Genomic DNA, 17,123 nt, shown 5'->3' with positions numbered 1-17,123 from the left:
ACAGGCCCGGCCACCAGGCGCTCGCCATTGTGCCCCACCTCCGGGCCTGGCTCCAGAGGGGGGCCCCGGTGACCCGCGTCCGGGCGAGGGAAATCTGGGTCCTTGGTTTGTGTTCTTCATCGAGGTCTTTGAGCTGCTCTTTGTCCGATCCCTCACCTAGGACCAGTTTGCCTTGGGAGACCCTACCAGGGGGCATAGAAACCCCCGGACAACATAGCTCCTAGGATCATTGGGACACGCAAACTCCTCTACCACGGTAAGGTGGCAGCTCAGAGAGGAGTCGGTATCGGGTTTTTTTTTATTATCGGTATCGTTTTTTTGGGGTTTTTTTTAAATTTATTTTTTTATTAAATCAACATAAAAAACACAAGATACACTTATAATTAGTGCATCAACCCAAAAAACCTTCCTCCCCCATTTACACTCATTCACACAAAAGGGTTGTTTCTTTCTGTTATTAATATTCTGGTTCCTACATTATATATCAATATATATCAATACAGTCTGTAAGGGATACAGTCCGTAAGCACACATGATAGTGCGTGCTGCTGGTCCACTAATAGTACTAACCTTTAACAGTTAATTTTACTCATTTTCATTAACTACTAGTTTCTATGTAACTGTTTTTATATTGTTTTACTTTCTTTTTTTATTCAAGAAAATGTTTTTAATTTATCTTATTTTATACATTTTTAAAAAAAAGTACCTTATCTTCACCATACCTGGTTGTCCAAATTAGGCATAATAATGTGTTAATTCCACGACTGTATATATCGGTTGATATCGGTATCGGTAATTAAAGAGTTGGACAATATCGGAATATCGGATATCGGCAAAAAGCCATTATCGGACATCCCTAGTAAATATTAAATGTTATCATAAATGTGCCTGTTACTACATTACATATATACTTACATCATGTATATAAAACCTCAATGGAGGCGTTTGGTGGACTTTTGATCGCATTTATTTAATATTTAGAATGCAAAAAAATGAATAAGATCCATCGTCATGTCTTTCATAATGATTGTGGACGACATGCAAAACTCCAAAAAAAATGTGCAGTTCTCCTTAAGTGGGGCTTCAAAATTAATTGAAGTTCAGGAATCCTCTGATTCTTTTGTAATTCATTGCAAGGAGTAGCAAATCTGAAGGCTTTCTTTTTTTTTTTTACCAAGAGTTGTGTTTGCTCTAGAACCCAACACGCCAAGGACGTCCTGTGACCTCAAACTGTAGCGCCTGGAGTCTCTACACACACAAAAAAAATGGTAACCAGACCAATAATTGATTTATATATATAAAAACCATCGAGAAAATCTTTGAATGGACAAAGAAGGACAGTGTGCCGTTGCATACAAAGTGCAATGGTGGCCAAGGTTTCCCCAACCAGTAATAAAACATCACAAGTCACATTAATATCCAATATCTAGTTTTTGCAAACCGCTCACTTATGCTCTTTCATAGAATTTAAGTAAATGTTCTTTTTAAAAAATTGTTGCCAAGGTGAATTTTGCTTGTGGAGAAATTAAATGGGGGAAAAGCAAAGCATGCTTTAAAAATAAAATAAAAACAAGGCTACCTAATTGATCATTTGAAAAGAGACATACATCAAAGCAATGACAGATATTTTTCTTTTCAGTAGAGGATGACAAAAAATAAACATCCGCAAATTAATGAAAGTGACTGATGAATACAACACTCATTTCAAATACGCACTAGTTTTTGACAATATTTGAAATAGACGTATTAGAAATGTTTTGTACCAAAAGGACAAAAAAAATGCCCCACAACAATGGCTGTAGAAATGTTGTATAATCACATTTAAAAAAATACTGGTACTTTTTTTCTCATTGTACCGTCGTGCCATTGCTGGCAAAACGAGTAAGAGGCACATGTTAGGCAACGCATACACAAGGTGTACTTACAAGCAGACACACTGTGGAGACATAAGAGAGAAAATGAACGTACACTCTTAAAACGAATGTGTTGGAAATCAACACGTTTTGTGTAATGATGATTTCAACAAATGTGTTAAATCACAGGATTTTCCTGAGGGGAAAGATACACAGACATTCTACACAACATTGTGTCATGAGCTTTGACCAATCAGCTGGGTTGCCATAGAGTTTGAAAAAAACCAAACAAACCTTTTCATGGATCTACGTAGCCATTACCGGACCTCTGGACTGTATCCGTCCAAATTTCTTAATGAAGGTAAGCATATTCCAGTCTACTTGCACATTGTTGTATCTTAAAGGGTGTAATAGTGGTAGTTTTGCTGGGAATTTGTGACTGTAACCTACTGACAAGATGTCAAGTTGTGTATGTGCAAATGAACTGCTGATGAACAGTTAGCCATATTGCTAACTATACTAAACCTCGATTATTTTTTTTTTTTAGGGCTCTTTCAAATAGTAGCCTGGTTATGCTGTGTGTACATAATGTTGGTTAATGACTATCAATCAATCAATCAATCAATCAATCAATGTTTATTTATATAGCCCTAAATCACAAGTGTCTCAAAGGGCTGCACAAGCCACAAAGACATCCTCGGTACAGAGCCCACATAAGGGCAAGGAAAAACTCACCCCAGTGGGACGTCGATGTGAATGACTATGAGAAACCTTGGAGAGGACCGCATATGTGGGTCACCCCCCCCACCAGGGGAGACCGAATGCAATGGATGTCGAGTGGGTCTGACATAAAATTGTGAGACTAAATTCTAAACTAAATGATAATGACTAAATTCATTTTGGCTTTTAATTTTGCAGGTTTGTTTCCACAAGTTAGCTAACACTACTAAGGTAAGGTTTGATAGTAAGAACTGGTATCCACAGTATCAATTAAACTGTTAAACTGACAAAAACTGCACTGGTTGACTTTAAAACTATTCATGGTTTCTTTTGGGTATGTTATCATCTCAATTTTAAATTCCCTTTTTTAAGTTTTTAATCTGTCCATATGTTGCATAGGTATTAAAAGAACATTTCCAGTCATAATCAATGTTGTCTCAGAAATCAAGTCACCTATGGTCAGTTCATCTCATGACATGTAAACATACAAACCCTGTTTCCATATGAGTTGGGAAATTGTGTTAGATTTAAATGTAAACGGAATACAATGATTTGCAAATCATTTTCAACCCATATTCAGTTGAATATGCTACAAAGACAACATATTTGATGTTCAAACTGATAAACATTTTTTTTTTTTGCAAATAATCATTAACTTTAGAATTTGATGCCAGCAACACGTGACAAAGAAGTTGGGAAAGGTGGCAATAAATACTGATAAAGTTGAGGAATGCTCATCAAACACTTATTTGGAACATCCCACAGGTGAACAGGCAAATTGGGAACAGGTGGGTGCCATGATTGGGTATAAAAGTAGATTCCATGAAATGCTCAGTCATTCACAAACAAGGATGGGGCGAGGGTCACCACTTTGTTAACAAATCCGTGAGCAAATTGTTGAACAGTTTAAGAAAAACCTTTCTCAACCAGCTATTGCAAGGAATTTGGGGATTTCACCATCTACGGTCCGTAATATCATCAAAGAGTTCAGAGAATCTGGAGAAATCACTGCACGTAAGTAGCTAAGCCCGTGCCCTTCGATCCCTCAGGCTGTACTGCATCAACAAGCGACATCAGTGTGTAAAGGATATCACCACATGGGCTCAGGAACACTTCAGAAACCCACTGTCAGTAACTACAGTTGGTCGCTACATCTGTAAGTGCAAGTTACAACTCTCCTATGCAAGGCGAAAACGGTTTATCAACAACACCCAGAAACGCTGTCGGTTTCCCTGGACCTGGGCTCATCTAAGATGGAGTGATACAAAGTGGAAAAGTGTTCTGTGGTCTGACGAGTCCACATTTCAAATTGTTTTTGGAAACTGTGGACGTCGTGTCCTACGGACCAAAGAGGAAAAGAACTATCCGGATTGTTATAGGCGCAAAGTTGAAAAGCCAGCATCTGTGATGGTATGGGGGTGTATTATTGCCCAAGACATGGGTAACTTACACATCAGTGAAGGCGGCATTAATGCTGAAAGGTACATACAGGTTTTGGAGCAACATATGTTGCCATCCAAGCAACGTTACCATGGACGCCCCTGCTTATTTCAGCAAGACAATGCCATGCCACTTGTTACATCAACGTGGCTTCATAGTAAAGACTGGCCTGCCTGTAGTCCAGACCTGTCTCCCATTGAAAATGTGTGGCGCATTATGAAGCCTAAAATACCACAACAGAGACCCCCGGACTGTTGAACAACTTAAGCTGTACATCAAGCAAGAATGGGAAAGAATTCCACCTGAGAAGCTTAAAAAATGTGTCTCCTCAGTTCCCAAACGTTTACTGAGTGTTGTTAAAAGGAAAGGCCATGTAACACAGTGGCGAACATGCCCTTTCCCAACTACTTTGGCACGTGTTGCAGCCATGAAATTCTAAGTTAATTATTATTTGCAAAAAAAAAATAAAGTTTATGAGTTTGAACATCAAATATCTTGTCTTTGTAGTGCATTCAATTAAATATGGGTTGAAAAGGATTTGCAAATCATTGTATTCCGTTTATATTTACATCTAACACAATTTCCCAACTCATATGGAAACAGGGTTTGTATTTGCACTGGACTAATAATGATTCATAGTGGTTCAAAATGTCTTAAAATTCAGCTTGTTCTAACTACTGTATGTGTATTATGATTTCTGTTAGTGTAAAATAATAAAAATGTAATTATAGCCTAAGTCCTTCTGTTGTCAACTTAGAGTTGCATTGAATTTGTTGTGTTAGTGTTAATTCTCTGTACATTTTTGTTTATACACATGTAGAAGAATGGCTTCTCCCAGATCTCTCACAACAGTCCTCCTGGATGGCCGAGACATTTTGAAGAAGACTTACACTCTTGGTAATGTCAAGGACATTACAGAGGCGTGTACATCTGCACTGTCGTGCAAAGCAGAAATGACCAGAATTCTGAAGTTCGGCCCAGATTTTAATAAATACATTGACACTGATGTGAACTGCAAAGTTGAAAACATGGATACATTCCAAATTCTATTCAAGTCCATTCAATCAGATGTTTGTGATGTCAGTGGCACTGCTGTCACCACACAGGAAATGGAAGTACAGTAGGTATGTTTGTTCATTTGCTCATTTCTGTTAATTTATGGAAGGTCACTAAACATAATATTCTGTTTAATCAGCCTATGTGCCTTTTATGTGTAGTATTATTATCCCAGTGCTTAGACTAAGTGGTAATATCTCTACAGCAGTATACTAGTTAAAATAAAATACTGTATATATGGACTGTTCCTTCAGATTTCAACAGCAGCCAGTGATCTTGATCCTGAGAGTGCGAAGACTCACCTCCAACAAAAAGATCTCAGGATTTTTGCATTCTACGAGGAGAATGGGACCCTTACAGAAAAATGAAGAAGGGTACTGGTAACAATTGCCGTCAGTTTCCTTGTTGAAAAAATAGGATTGTAAGTAGACATTTGTCACTTTTATTTTGAACTACAGGAGGTCTAATGTTATGCCCAATGTTAATGTGTCCTTTTTCTTGTCCATATCTGGTAAGTCAGTAAATTTAATCTTAGTTTATTTATGGAGGATTATCATGCCTTTTTGTGTTATCTTCGGTGCATAGAAGACTCCCCAAGTTGACAAGTGGACGCTACAAGGTGTGTGTGTGTGTGTGTGTGGGGGGGGGGGGGGGGGGGGGGTATTTTGTAGCGTCACGGAAGAGTTAGTGCTGCAAAGGGTTCTGGGTATTTGTTCTGTTGTGTTTATGTTGTGTTAAGGTGCGGATGTTCTCCCAAAATGTGTTTGTCATTCTTGTTTGGTGTGGATTCACAGTGTGGCGTATATTTCTAACAATGTTAAAGTTGCTTATACAAGAACACTTAGTGTAAACTGTATCGCTGTTGATGAAGTATGCGTTGCATTTGCGTGTGTGTGCGTACAGAAGCCGCTCATATCTTGTGACTGGGCGGGCACGTTGTTAGAAAGGATGAAAAGCGGACGTGACGACAGCTCATAGAGGACGTTAAAAGCAGTGCCTGTTAGGCACGCCCCCAAGACTGTGGAATACGAGATATAATGACTTAGTTCGATAATGAAGGTTGCCTCAGCTCAAAGCCTAGCATCCAAGAAAAGATGGCACGTATCTAGCTTGGGCACATCAGATTAGATCAGTGTGTTGCAAACTGAGCAGTTTAAAGTCCTGAATGGTTGGTTTATTCATTATTTAATTTCCAAATTTATTAGCCTCTGGAAAAAGTTAATGTTGATATTTACCTCAGAAGGCTGCAAATAGAAAAGAGGCATTACATTTTTATTTAAATTGTATTTGATATGCCATTGATATTTTTTAATTATTATTATTATTATTTGAAACTCGAATTTGCATGTCACTATAAAGTTATATAAGCCTTGCTTGTTCAATATTTAATGCAAAACTTGTTTGGGTCCCTATCAAAAAGGTTAATTTGTTCAACCTTGGCCCGCGGCTTTGTTCAGTTTTAAATTTTGGCCCACTCTGTATTTGAGTTTGACACCCCTGATCTAAGGTAGTGTTTTTCAACCTTTTTTGAGCCAAGGCACATTTTTTTCACTGAAAAAATCCTGAGGCACACCACAGGCAGAAATCATCAAAAAAGCGAAACTCAGTTGCCGATATTGACAATAAAAAGTCGTTGTCCCAATTGTTGGATATGAATTTAAACCATAACCAAGCATGCATCACTATAGCTCTTGTCTCAAAGTAGGTGTACTGTCACGACCTGTCACATCACACCGTGACTTATTTTGCGTTTTTCTGTGGGTAGTGTTTTAGTCCTTCTCTTGCGCTCCTATTTTGGATTTTTTTCCCTGTTTTTTTGGTATTTTCCTGCTGCAGTTTCATGTCTTCCTTGAGCGCTATTCTCCACACCTGCTTTGTTTTCGCAATCCAGACTATTTAAGTTGTGCGGACATTGTTGATTGTCATGTCATGTACAGATGTACTTTGTGGATGCCGTCTCTGCTCCACACACTGCAAGTCTTTGCTGTCGTCCAGCATTTTGTGTTTTGTTTACTTTGCAGCCAGTTCAGTTTTAGTTTTGTCATTCCACCCCAGGAAGAGGGCCTCACCTGCAGTCTGGACAAACTCTTCAAGTTGTATTGGGTTTGTAACCTTGCCTGTTTGGTAAAGTATGAGTTGTTGATTGAAAAAATGGCAGCCTGTGGACATGATTTAAACATTTTGAGTATGATAAGTATGGCCAGTTGTGTGTCTATATTTGGTCATTGCTACAGACCTGGTTGTGTGGTTTCCTTAAAATGTGATCTGGACAACGAACATATCTTTGGAGAGACACTGTATATTGTTCCCTTTTCTGACCATGATGAGGTGTTCATTTTGTTGAGAGTTCTCACTCTTAAGTATTTTGATGACCACCTTCACACTTATGTGATTAAAAAGACAAATAAGTTCAAGTGATTAATCTGAAAGATGCAACTGATGCTTTGCCACTTGATGTATATGAGCTGAGAGATTCTGAATTTCACTTACTGACAAGATACAGACTTATTTCCTAAATGTTGTGACTTGTTAAAAGTAAATGTAATGAATAGAAGGAATTATTGAATTAAATGCCAATTAAATTTCAATTATGTTTTTTTTTTTTTATATAGCATAGCATGCACACACACACACACAAACAAACACGTGTTGCCAATATACACAAAATGTGTTGATTTTGAGTAAGTAACAAACATTTGTTACTAAAACCTACACATTTACTGTGTTAATATAAGTAACAAATGTGTTAAAATTAACAAAAATTGAGTTGTCCCCCTCTGGACATGGAGATGTGTAAAAAAAAAACAACAACACACATTGTGTTATTTCCAACACATTCGTTTTAAGAGTGTACTTTGGTTTAAGAACAAACGATAAAAAGTCTCAGGGCAAAGTATCGAAATACATTTTGGTACCGGTACCAAAATATTGGTATCGGGACAACACTACAATGAACGTATTGTCTATCTCAGGGGTCGGCAACCTTTAACACTCAAAGAGCCATTTTGACCAGTTTCACAAATTAAAGAAAACAATTGGAGCCACAAAAATCTTTCGAAATTTAAAATGAAATAACACTGCATACAAAGTTTTTTTTTGCTTTGTGCTATGTTTAAACCAATGGTCTCAGAAACGCGGCCCACACCTTAATATGATAAGTGAATGTTAGTGCGGCCCGCAAGTTTTATATGAATGGCGCTTGACAACATCATACTTGTCAACCTTCCCGATTTTTCCGGCAGACTACGAATTTCAGGGCTATTATTCTCTCGAACGTGCCGTGATGGTACAGCATTTAGCGCCCACTACAACCAGTGTGCCGGCCCAGCCACACGTTGTATGGGGCTTCTGCTTGCTCACGTAAGTGACAGCAAGGCATACTTGGTCAACAACCACACAGGTTACACTGACGGTGGCGGTATAAAAAACTTTAACACTCTTACTAATAATGCGCCACACTGTGAATCCACATCAAACAAGAATGAGAGAACATCTGCACCGTAACACAACATAAACACAACAGAACAAATACCCAGAATCCCATGCAGCCCTAACTCTTCCGGGCTACATTATACACCCCCGCTACCAAACCCCGCCCACCTCAACCGACCGGGTTTGGTGGTAGCAGGGTGTATAATGTAGCCCAGAAGAGTTAGGGCTGCATGGGATTCTGGGTATTTGTTCTGTTGTGTTTATGTTGTGTTAAGGTGCAGATGTTCTCCCGAAATGTGTTTGTTATTCTTGTTTGGTTCAAAGTGTGGCACATTATTAGTAAGAGTCTTCAAGTTGTTTTATATGGCCACCGTCAGTGTAACCTGTGTGGCTGTTGATCAAGTATGCCTTGCTGTCACTAGTGATGGGATCGGCAGTTCTTTTGACTGTACTGAATCACTAGAATCAGTTCCTTAAATTGAGTCGTTCAAAAAATTCGTTCACCGAATCTCTCCCCCCCCCAAAAAAAAAAAATAGGAGGGGGGGGGCGTAGTACAGTACAGTGCAGACATTCGCGGGAGCAAATAGGGTGAACGCGAGTCCCTACACAGCTCTGTGCATGCAGTACACCAGGCAGTGAGTGACTGACAGCGCCACAGTCAGCACAGTTCAGGACGTGAACCTGAATCACTTCTGCAGCAGCAGTTCTGTGTACAGGTCGGCAAATCATGAGTCAGTCACTAACAGCTTCCCCAGCGGCAGATCTCGGTGTGTGTCAGTTCGCAAACGACACAAGCCCTCAGCACCCAATGAACGACGCGCACAGTGACTGAACGAGAGCCTCAATGTGACGTCCTCCTCCGCGACACAGTCAGTTCTCTGTGTCAGTAGGTCCGCGAGTCCTGATTCTGTCGTTCACTGAGTGATTCATGTCGTTAATCCGCGGTGAACGAATCATTCGCTCAGTCCCTCCCCCCGCCCCCATGATGAGTAGCTGGCTGCGCCGTTCGCCGACGTCGAGGGTTCAGTGAGTCACAGAATGCGCCAGTTCCACTCATACCGGCATGGTCGCGGCGGAGCTCAACTGAACTGAGAAAGGAACGAATCAGTTCATGAAGTGATTCGGTTCAGTACGTTCACTCAAAAGATTCGTTCGTTCGAACGAATCGTTCGGGAACGAATCGTTCGCGAACGACACAACATTAGCTGTCACTTGCGTGTGCAAGTAAAAGATGCATACAACAAAAGGCTGGGCTGGCACGCTGTTTGTACAGATTGTAGAGGGCGCTAAATACTGTACCATCATGGCACGCCCTTATTATTATTGTTAGGGTGAAAATCGGAGAATATTAATCCCGGGAGTTTTCTGCGAGAGGCACCGAAATCCGGAAATCTCCCGGGAAAATTAGGAGGGTCGGCAAGTATGCAGCTGAGCCGCATCAGAGTGATCAAAGAGCCGCATGCGGCTCCGGAGCCGCGGGTTGCCGACCCCTGGTCTATCTACAGATCGAAGCTAGTAAGATACTAATTCTCTTCCAAATAACATTATCACTGGAGGACTTTTTGTACTTACCCATGACTAAAAGTAAAAACAGACATTGTTTTTTCCCCAAAAATTCTGTACGCTAGCTTGGCTAACGCTAACAGCGTACTAAATGCTACGTGTGTAACTAATAAAACATGCTTTGACTCAAACTTACCAGTGTGAAAATGCCGTGAACATGTTCCGTTAAAAGTGATGTTTGATGGTATCACAGCTGCTATCCGAGCTATTCACCATCTCTATTTGATTGATTGAAACTTGTATTAGTAGGTTGCACAGTACAGTACATATTCTGTACAATTGACCACTAAATGGTAACACCCGAATAAGTTTTTCAACTTGTTTAAGTCGGGGTCCACGTAAATCAATTCAGTAACCCGAGTTCCTTGGCTTTGCTTTCATGTTGGAAATGGAAAAAAAAAAAAAAAAACTCTATTGTTTTTTTTCCTGAAGTAATTTTGGCAGTTAATGATGCATTTAAAATTGTTAAAAAAAAAGAACACAAGTCTTGCATTCAGCCGTGTAAATACGCTATTCAGGGGCTTGCAAGACCCACAATGCATTGCGTTTACGTCGAACTTTCAAGCCCTGTTGTAGGGTTGTACCGAATACCGGTTTTGGTATAGTACCGCAATACTAATGAATCATATTCGGTACTATACCGCCTCTGAAAAGTACCGCTCCGTAATGAATACAAGTACAGTAGCGTATCTAGTCGATACTACTATGATTACATCGATATTATTTGGCATCTTCTTTTTCGTTTAAAAAAAAATGTATATCATGTTTATAAACTCAGGAAATACGTCCCTGGACACATGCGGACTTTGAATATGACCTATGCATGATCCTGTAACTACTTGGTATCGGATCGATACCCATAATTGTGGTATCATCCAAAACTAATGTAAAGTATCAAACAACAGAAGAATAAGTGATTATTACATTTTAACAGAAGTGTAGATAGAACATGTTAAAAGAGAAAGTAAGCAGATATTGACAGTAAATTAAGTAGATTAATAATTCATTTACTACCACTTGTCCTTAATAATTTTGGCAAAATAATAGAATGGAAAATGACACAATATGTTACTGCATACGTCAGCAGCTAAATTAGGAGCCTTTGTTTGTTTACTTACTAATAAAATACAAGTTGTCTTGTATGTTCACTATTTTATTTAAGGACAAACTTGCAATAAGAAACATATGTTTTATGTACCCTAAGATTTTTTGTTAAAATAAAGCCAATAATGCAATTTTTTGTGGTCCCCTTTATTTAGAAAAGTGCCGAAAAGTATCAAAATAATTTGGGTACCAGTACCAAAATATTGGTATCGGGACAACACTACCCTGTTGTAGTTTTGGCTTTTGTTTAGTTATTGTGCACGAGCCACTTTATTTAGTTTAAAAACATGTAACATTAAATAAATAAATGATAAATGATAAATGGGTTGTACTTGTATAGCGCTTTTCTACCTTCAAGGTACTCAAAGCGCTTTGACACTACTTCCACATTTACCCATTCACACACACATTCACACACTGATGGAGGGAGCTGCCATGCAAGGCGCTAACCAGCACCCATCAGGAGCAAGGGTGAAGTGTCTTGCTCAGGACACAACGGACATGACGAAGTTGGTACTAGGTGGGGATTGAACCACTCTTCCACTGCGCCACGCCGCCCCGTATACCACACATTTTATTTAACATGTCACCTGATTTACAACAATACTAGCAAATTCTAAATGTAATAAGATAACCTTCACAAAAATGTGTATCAGATCAGGACTCGAAATCGGATCGGGATCAGAGCCCAAAAATGTACACCCTCTCTTATATCAACGATTCACTTTTTATTATCAAGTGAAGTGAAGTGAATTACATTTATATAGCGCTTTTCTCTAGTGACTCAAAGCGCTTTACATAGTGAAACCCAATATCTAAGTTACATTCAAACCAGTGTGGGTGGCACTGGGAGCAGGTGGGTAAAGTGTCTTGCTCAAGGACACAACGGCAGTGACTAGGATGGCGGAAGCGGGGATCGAACCTGCAACCCTCAGGTTGATGGCACGGCCACTCTACCAACCGAGCTATACCGCCCAATACCGTTCAATCAGATTAAAATCTAAACACAAACAATCAAATAAAGAACACTCATAATTAGAGATGGCCGATAATATAGGACTGCCGATATTATCGGCCGATAAATGCTTTAGAATGTAATATCGTAAATGATCGGTATTGGTTTCAAAAAGTAAAATGTATGACTTTTTTAAAACGCCGCTGTACGGTACCCGGCCCAATCACATAATATCTATGGCTTTTCACACACACAAGTTAATGCAATGCATACTTGGTCAACAGCCATACAGGTCACAATGAGGGTGGCCGTATACACAACGTTAACACTGTTACAAATATGCGCCACACTGTGAACCCACACCAAACAAGAATGACAAACACATTTCGGGAGAACATCCGCACCGTAACACAACATAAACACAACATAACAAATACCCAGAACCCCTTGCAGCACTAACTCTTCCGGGACGCTACAATATACACTCCCCCCCCACCTCAACCTCCTAATGCTCTCTCAGGGAGAGCATGTCCCAAATTCCAAGCTGCTGTTTTGAGGCATGTTAAAAAAAATAATGCACTTTGTGACTTCAATAATAAATATGGCAGTGCCATGTTGGCATTTTTTTCCATTACTTGAGTTGATTTATTTTGGAAAACCTTGTTACATTGTTTAATGCATCCAGCAGGGCATCACAACAAAATTAGGCATAATAATGTGTTAATTCCACGACTGTATATATATCGGTATCGGTTGATATCGGAATTGGTAATTAAGAGTTGGACAATATCGGAATATCGGATATCGGCAAAAAAGCCATTATCGGACATCTCTACTCATAATATTAGCCTTTTACTGTAATTATAAGGCACTTACTGTTGCGATCATGGCGTTGCATAGCTGCGAGGGTTGTGTTCTCACGGATGCAGAGAACCAAGCAGGAAGTGGCAGGAGCAGCGTGTAGGTAAGGATCTATTTTAATTCCACAAGGCCAGGCAAAAAAATACAAAAAAACCAAGACGCTAACATAGTATTAAGCGCAAAAACACAAACAGTCGCCAGCGTGTACAAACACTTAAGCGTGGCGAAAACAAGAAAAAGCAACATGGATCCAGCAACTAATGCTGGGTGACCCAAGAATCTAAAGAGGAGTGATTAACTAAGGACACAGGTGGGACTACTAATCATAAACAGAAGACAGGTGTGTCCATTCAGTGTCCAAGGCAACAAGAAAGGTCAACACGGGAATGAGCGCTGAGGACAAAACAGAACACTAAACTGCAAAAATGAACCAAAACACAAAACAAAATAAAACAACACTTACAATTTTTGTCTCATTCCTGTGAGAATCCTGCATGTGACTGAAGCAATAAGTTAAGTTAAAGTGCTAATGATAGTCACACACACACACTAAGTGGTGAAATTTGTCCTCTGCATTTGACCCATCCCCTTGTTCACCCCTAGGGAGGTGAGGGGAGCAGTGAGCAGCAGCTGTGGCCACACCCGTGAATCCTTTTTGGTGATTTAACCCCCAATTCCAACCCTTGATGCTGAGTGCCAAGCAGGGAGGTAATGGATCCCATTTTTATAGTCTTTGGTATGACTCGGCCGGGGTTTGAACTCACAACCTACCGATCTCAGGGCGGACACTCTAACCACTACCTGCAACTACCGGGTAGCATCTCCGAGCAGATAATTGTTGTATCTTCTTTCTTTTTCGAAATCATCAGGTCCTCACATCGAGGAAACGCCAAGCTGCACAATTGAATTGGTCTCTTACTCTGAACTGAACTCATGAAATCTACTAACTTTTGCACAATAGTCCAATTTATTGAGATGTATATGACATAATAATTGAATTTAGCTACTTTATTTTTTTTTTTACATTTTAAAGACCACTATGTTTACAAATAGTGACTTTTTGGTTACTATTGCTGAAGAAGAAAATATAGTCAACAAAAAACTTACACACATATATGTACACTGAGCACTAAATAGATTAATACAGGGGTGTCAAACTCATTTTAGATTGGGCGCCACATGGTGGGCCGGACTGGTAAAATCACGGCACGATAATTTAAAAATAAAGACAACTTTAGATGGTTTTCTTTGTTTAAAAATAGAACAAGCACATTCTGAAATTGTACAAATCATAATGTTGTTGTTGTTTTTTTACACTTACATGTTGCGGTTAATAGTATTCTATCTTTGTCGTTATTTATACTTTCTGAATAAATTATGTGATCATGTTCATCAGTCAACTCATCGGTGTTCATTTTCAATCAAGATAAAAAAATAATATCAAAATCAAATTACAGGATGTTATTTATGTAGTTTGATCATTTTCCTCCACTGATGTACTAACATCATGTGGTTTATTTTGTACATATGTAGTATCATCTACAAAGATACAAAGAATCGCTATTTCGACGTCTAGTTCAGTGTTTTTCAACCACTGTGCCATGAGATACAGTCTGGTGTTTGATTATGTAATTTCACCTAACTGGGTTAAAAATATTTTTTGCAAACCAGTAATTATAATCCGCAAATGTGTTGTTGTTGAGTGTCAATGCTGTCTGGAGCTCGGCAGAGTAACCATGTAATACTCCTACATATCAGTAGGTGGCAGCCGGTAGCTAATTGCATTGTAGATGTCGGGAACATAGTTTGTCGTGATCACAATATGCAGACGACAGCGAGAGGCAGAGTGTAGGTAAAAAGGTATCTAACACTTTAACCAAAAATATACAAAAGGTGAGTGCCGCTAAGAAAAGGCATTGAAGCTTAGGGAAGGCTATGCAGAAGAAAAGCTACAAAGTAAACAAAAACAGAATGCTGGACGACAGCAAAGACTTACTGTGGAGCAGTAATCAACAATCAACAATGTCCCCACAAAGAAGGATAGCGTCCGCACAGCTTAAATAGTCTTGATTGCGAAAACAAAGCAGGTGCGGGTAGAAGCGTTCAAGGAAGACATGAAACTGCTACGGGAAAACACCAATAAAAGAGGAAAAACCACCAAAATAGGAGCGCAAGACAAGAACTCAAACACTACACACAGGAAGACACCAAAAACGTCAAAATAAGTCACGGCGTGATGTGACAGGTGGTGACAGTACACCTACTTTGAGACAAGAGCTATATTGATGCATGCTTGGTTATGGTTTAAATTCATATCCAACATTTGTGAGAACAACTTTTTATTGTCAATATTGGCTACAGAGTTTCAGTTTTTTATGTTTTCTGCTGGTGGTGTGCCTCTGCATTTTTTCAATGAAAAAAATGTACCATGGTTCAAAAAAGGTTGAAAAACACTGGTCTAGTGGACATATTTAAAACAGCAGTTTCTTTCATTCAAAAATTTCCTGCGGGCCGGATAAAACCTGTTCGCAGGCCTCGGGCTGTACCTTTGACACCCCTGGATTAACAGATGAGCCCTTGGGGAAAAAAGGTCTTCCGAAGTTTGTTTGTCCGGTTTTTAATTGACCGGTATGTCTTCCCCAAGGGCAGAGGAGTGGACAGGTAATGTAGTATCTGGGTGTCTTTGCTTTTGCTCCTAGCTTCCTGTTTGAGGTGCTCAATGTGCAAACAAAGCCTGCAACTCTGCCAGTTAGGCCGTAAGGTGAACCCGTTTTTCGTTTCATCTCGTTCCCATGTCTGGGCACTGAATCATTTTTGGTTCTTAAAAAAGATATTTTGGTTTTCAATGAGAAAAAAAAAGTTCTCCACTTGACATCCTGGAGTATTTTTTTAATTAGTGTTTAAAGTCGGGACTGTTTCTTGCTTGGCGTAACAATATTTTCGTTCCAATAGGTGACGTTTTTGTCACGTGCTTCACATTCGACCAATATAATTTTGTCCACCAAACCTTTTATACTGTGCGTGAATGCACAAAGGTGCACTTTGTTGATGTTATTGACTTGTTGGAGTGCTAATCAGGCATATTTGGTCAGTGCATGACTGCAAGCTAATCAATGCTAACATGCTACTTAGGCTAGCAGTATGTACATATTGTATCATTACGCCTCATTTGTAGGTATATTTGAGCTCATTTCATATCCTTTACTTTTGTTCTCTTTGTATATAATTTAGTTTTTCATGTCTCATGACACATTATGTGTGTGTAATATTGGCTACATTTCAGATAGTTGTTTGTGTGCCATGTTGTTCCAGACCACAGCAAACATTACTAAGCTTGCCAAAGATTGTAATAAATCTATTAAAAGTTGTTTCCTTTAACGTGGACACACACATCTATACCTTTGGCCATTAAAAGCCAGTCATTTCCAGGAGTTATCTCACCTTCTGAGTAGCCTCTGATTTACTAATGGTTTCTAATGTAAAAATGTGTAAAATAAATATTACATTTCAACATTTCTGTCAACGAAGATTTACTTCAGCCTGCGACACATAGTCATTTTGATAGTAGGCTAATATAGACACATCATGTGTTGCCTACACTAAATTGACCCTAGTGTGTAAATGTGATTGTGAATGTTGTCTGTCTATCTGTGTTGGCCCTGTAATGAGGTGGCCACTTGTCCAGGGTGTAGCCCGCCTATCGCCCGAATGCAGCTGAGATAGGCTCCAGCACCCCCCCGTTACCCCGAAAGGGACAAGCGGTAGAAAATGGATGGATGGAGATAGATGTACGTATATATATATAATATAAAAAATCTCCTTCTCAGCCCGGTGGGGTGGTATCTGTGTCATCCTCAAGCTCGGGTCCTCTACCAGAGGCCTGGGAGTTTGAGGGTTCTGCACAGTATCTTGGCTGTTCCTAGGACCTTCATTATAAGACTTATATACGGCTTTTTATTTTTTGCGGCTCCAGACAGATTTTTCTTTTGTATTTTTGGTCCAATATGGCTCTTTCAACGTTTTGTGTTGCCGACACCTGATTTATAGGGGGGGAAAATGTTGCAGAATATACCTAAGAAAACAAAAACCAGGGGAAAAAATATTGTGACGTGGCATACTTGCCAACCCTCCAGGATTT

General features: G+C 39.5%; 1 protein-coding gene across 1 annotated transcript in view; it reads right to left on the bottom strand.

The window, feature by feature from the left end:
• grb2a (growth factor receptor-bound protein 2a) overlaps window positions 1–13,239 on the bottom strand; it is a 107,540-nt gene extending 94,301 nt beyond the window's left edge. Inside the window, exon 1 of the mRNA XM_061983706.1 lies at window positions 13,001–13,239. Coding sequence (XP_061839690.1) covers window positions 13,001–13,012 — 12 coding nt within the window. The 5' untranslated portion in view covers window positions 13,013–13,239. The remainder of the gene's footprint in view (window positions 1–13,000) is intronic.
• Between the last annotated feature and the right edge of the window lie 3,884 nt (window positions 13,240–17,123).

Source organism: Nerophis lumbriciformis, linkage group LG25 (genome assembly GCF_033978685.3).
Source record: "Nerophis lumbriciformis linkage group LG25, RoL_Nlum_v2.1, whole genome shotgun sequence".
In the NCBI taxonomy this organism is placed as follows: Eukaryota; Metazoa; Chordata; class Actinopteri; order Syngnathiformes; family Syngnathidae; genus Nerophis; species Nerophis lumbriciformis.
The sequence above is the reverse complement of the archived record's forward strand: the minus strand, read 5'-3'. Positions and strand labels throughout refer to the sequence as shown.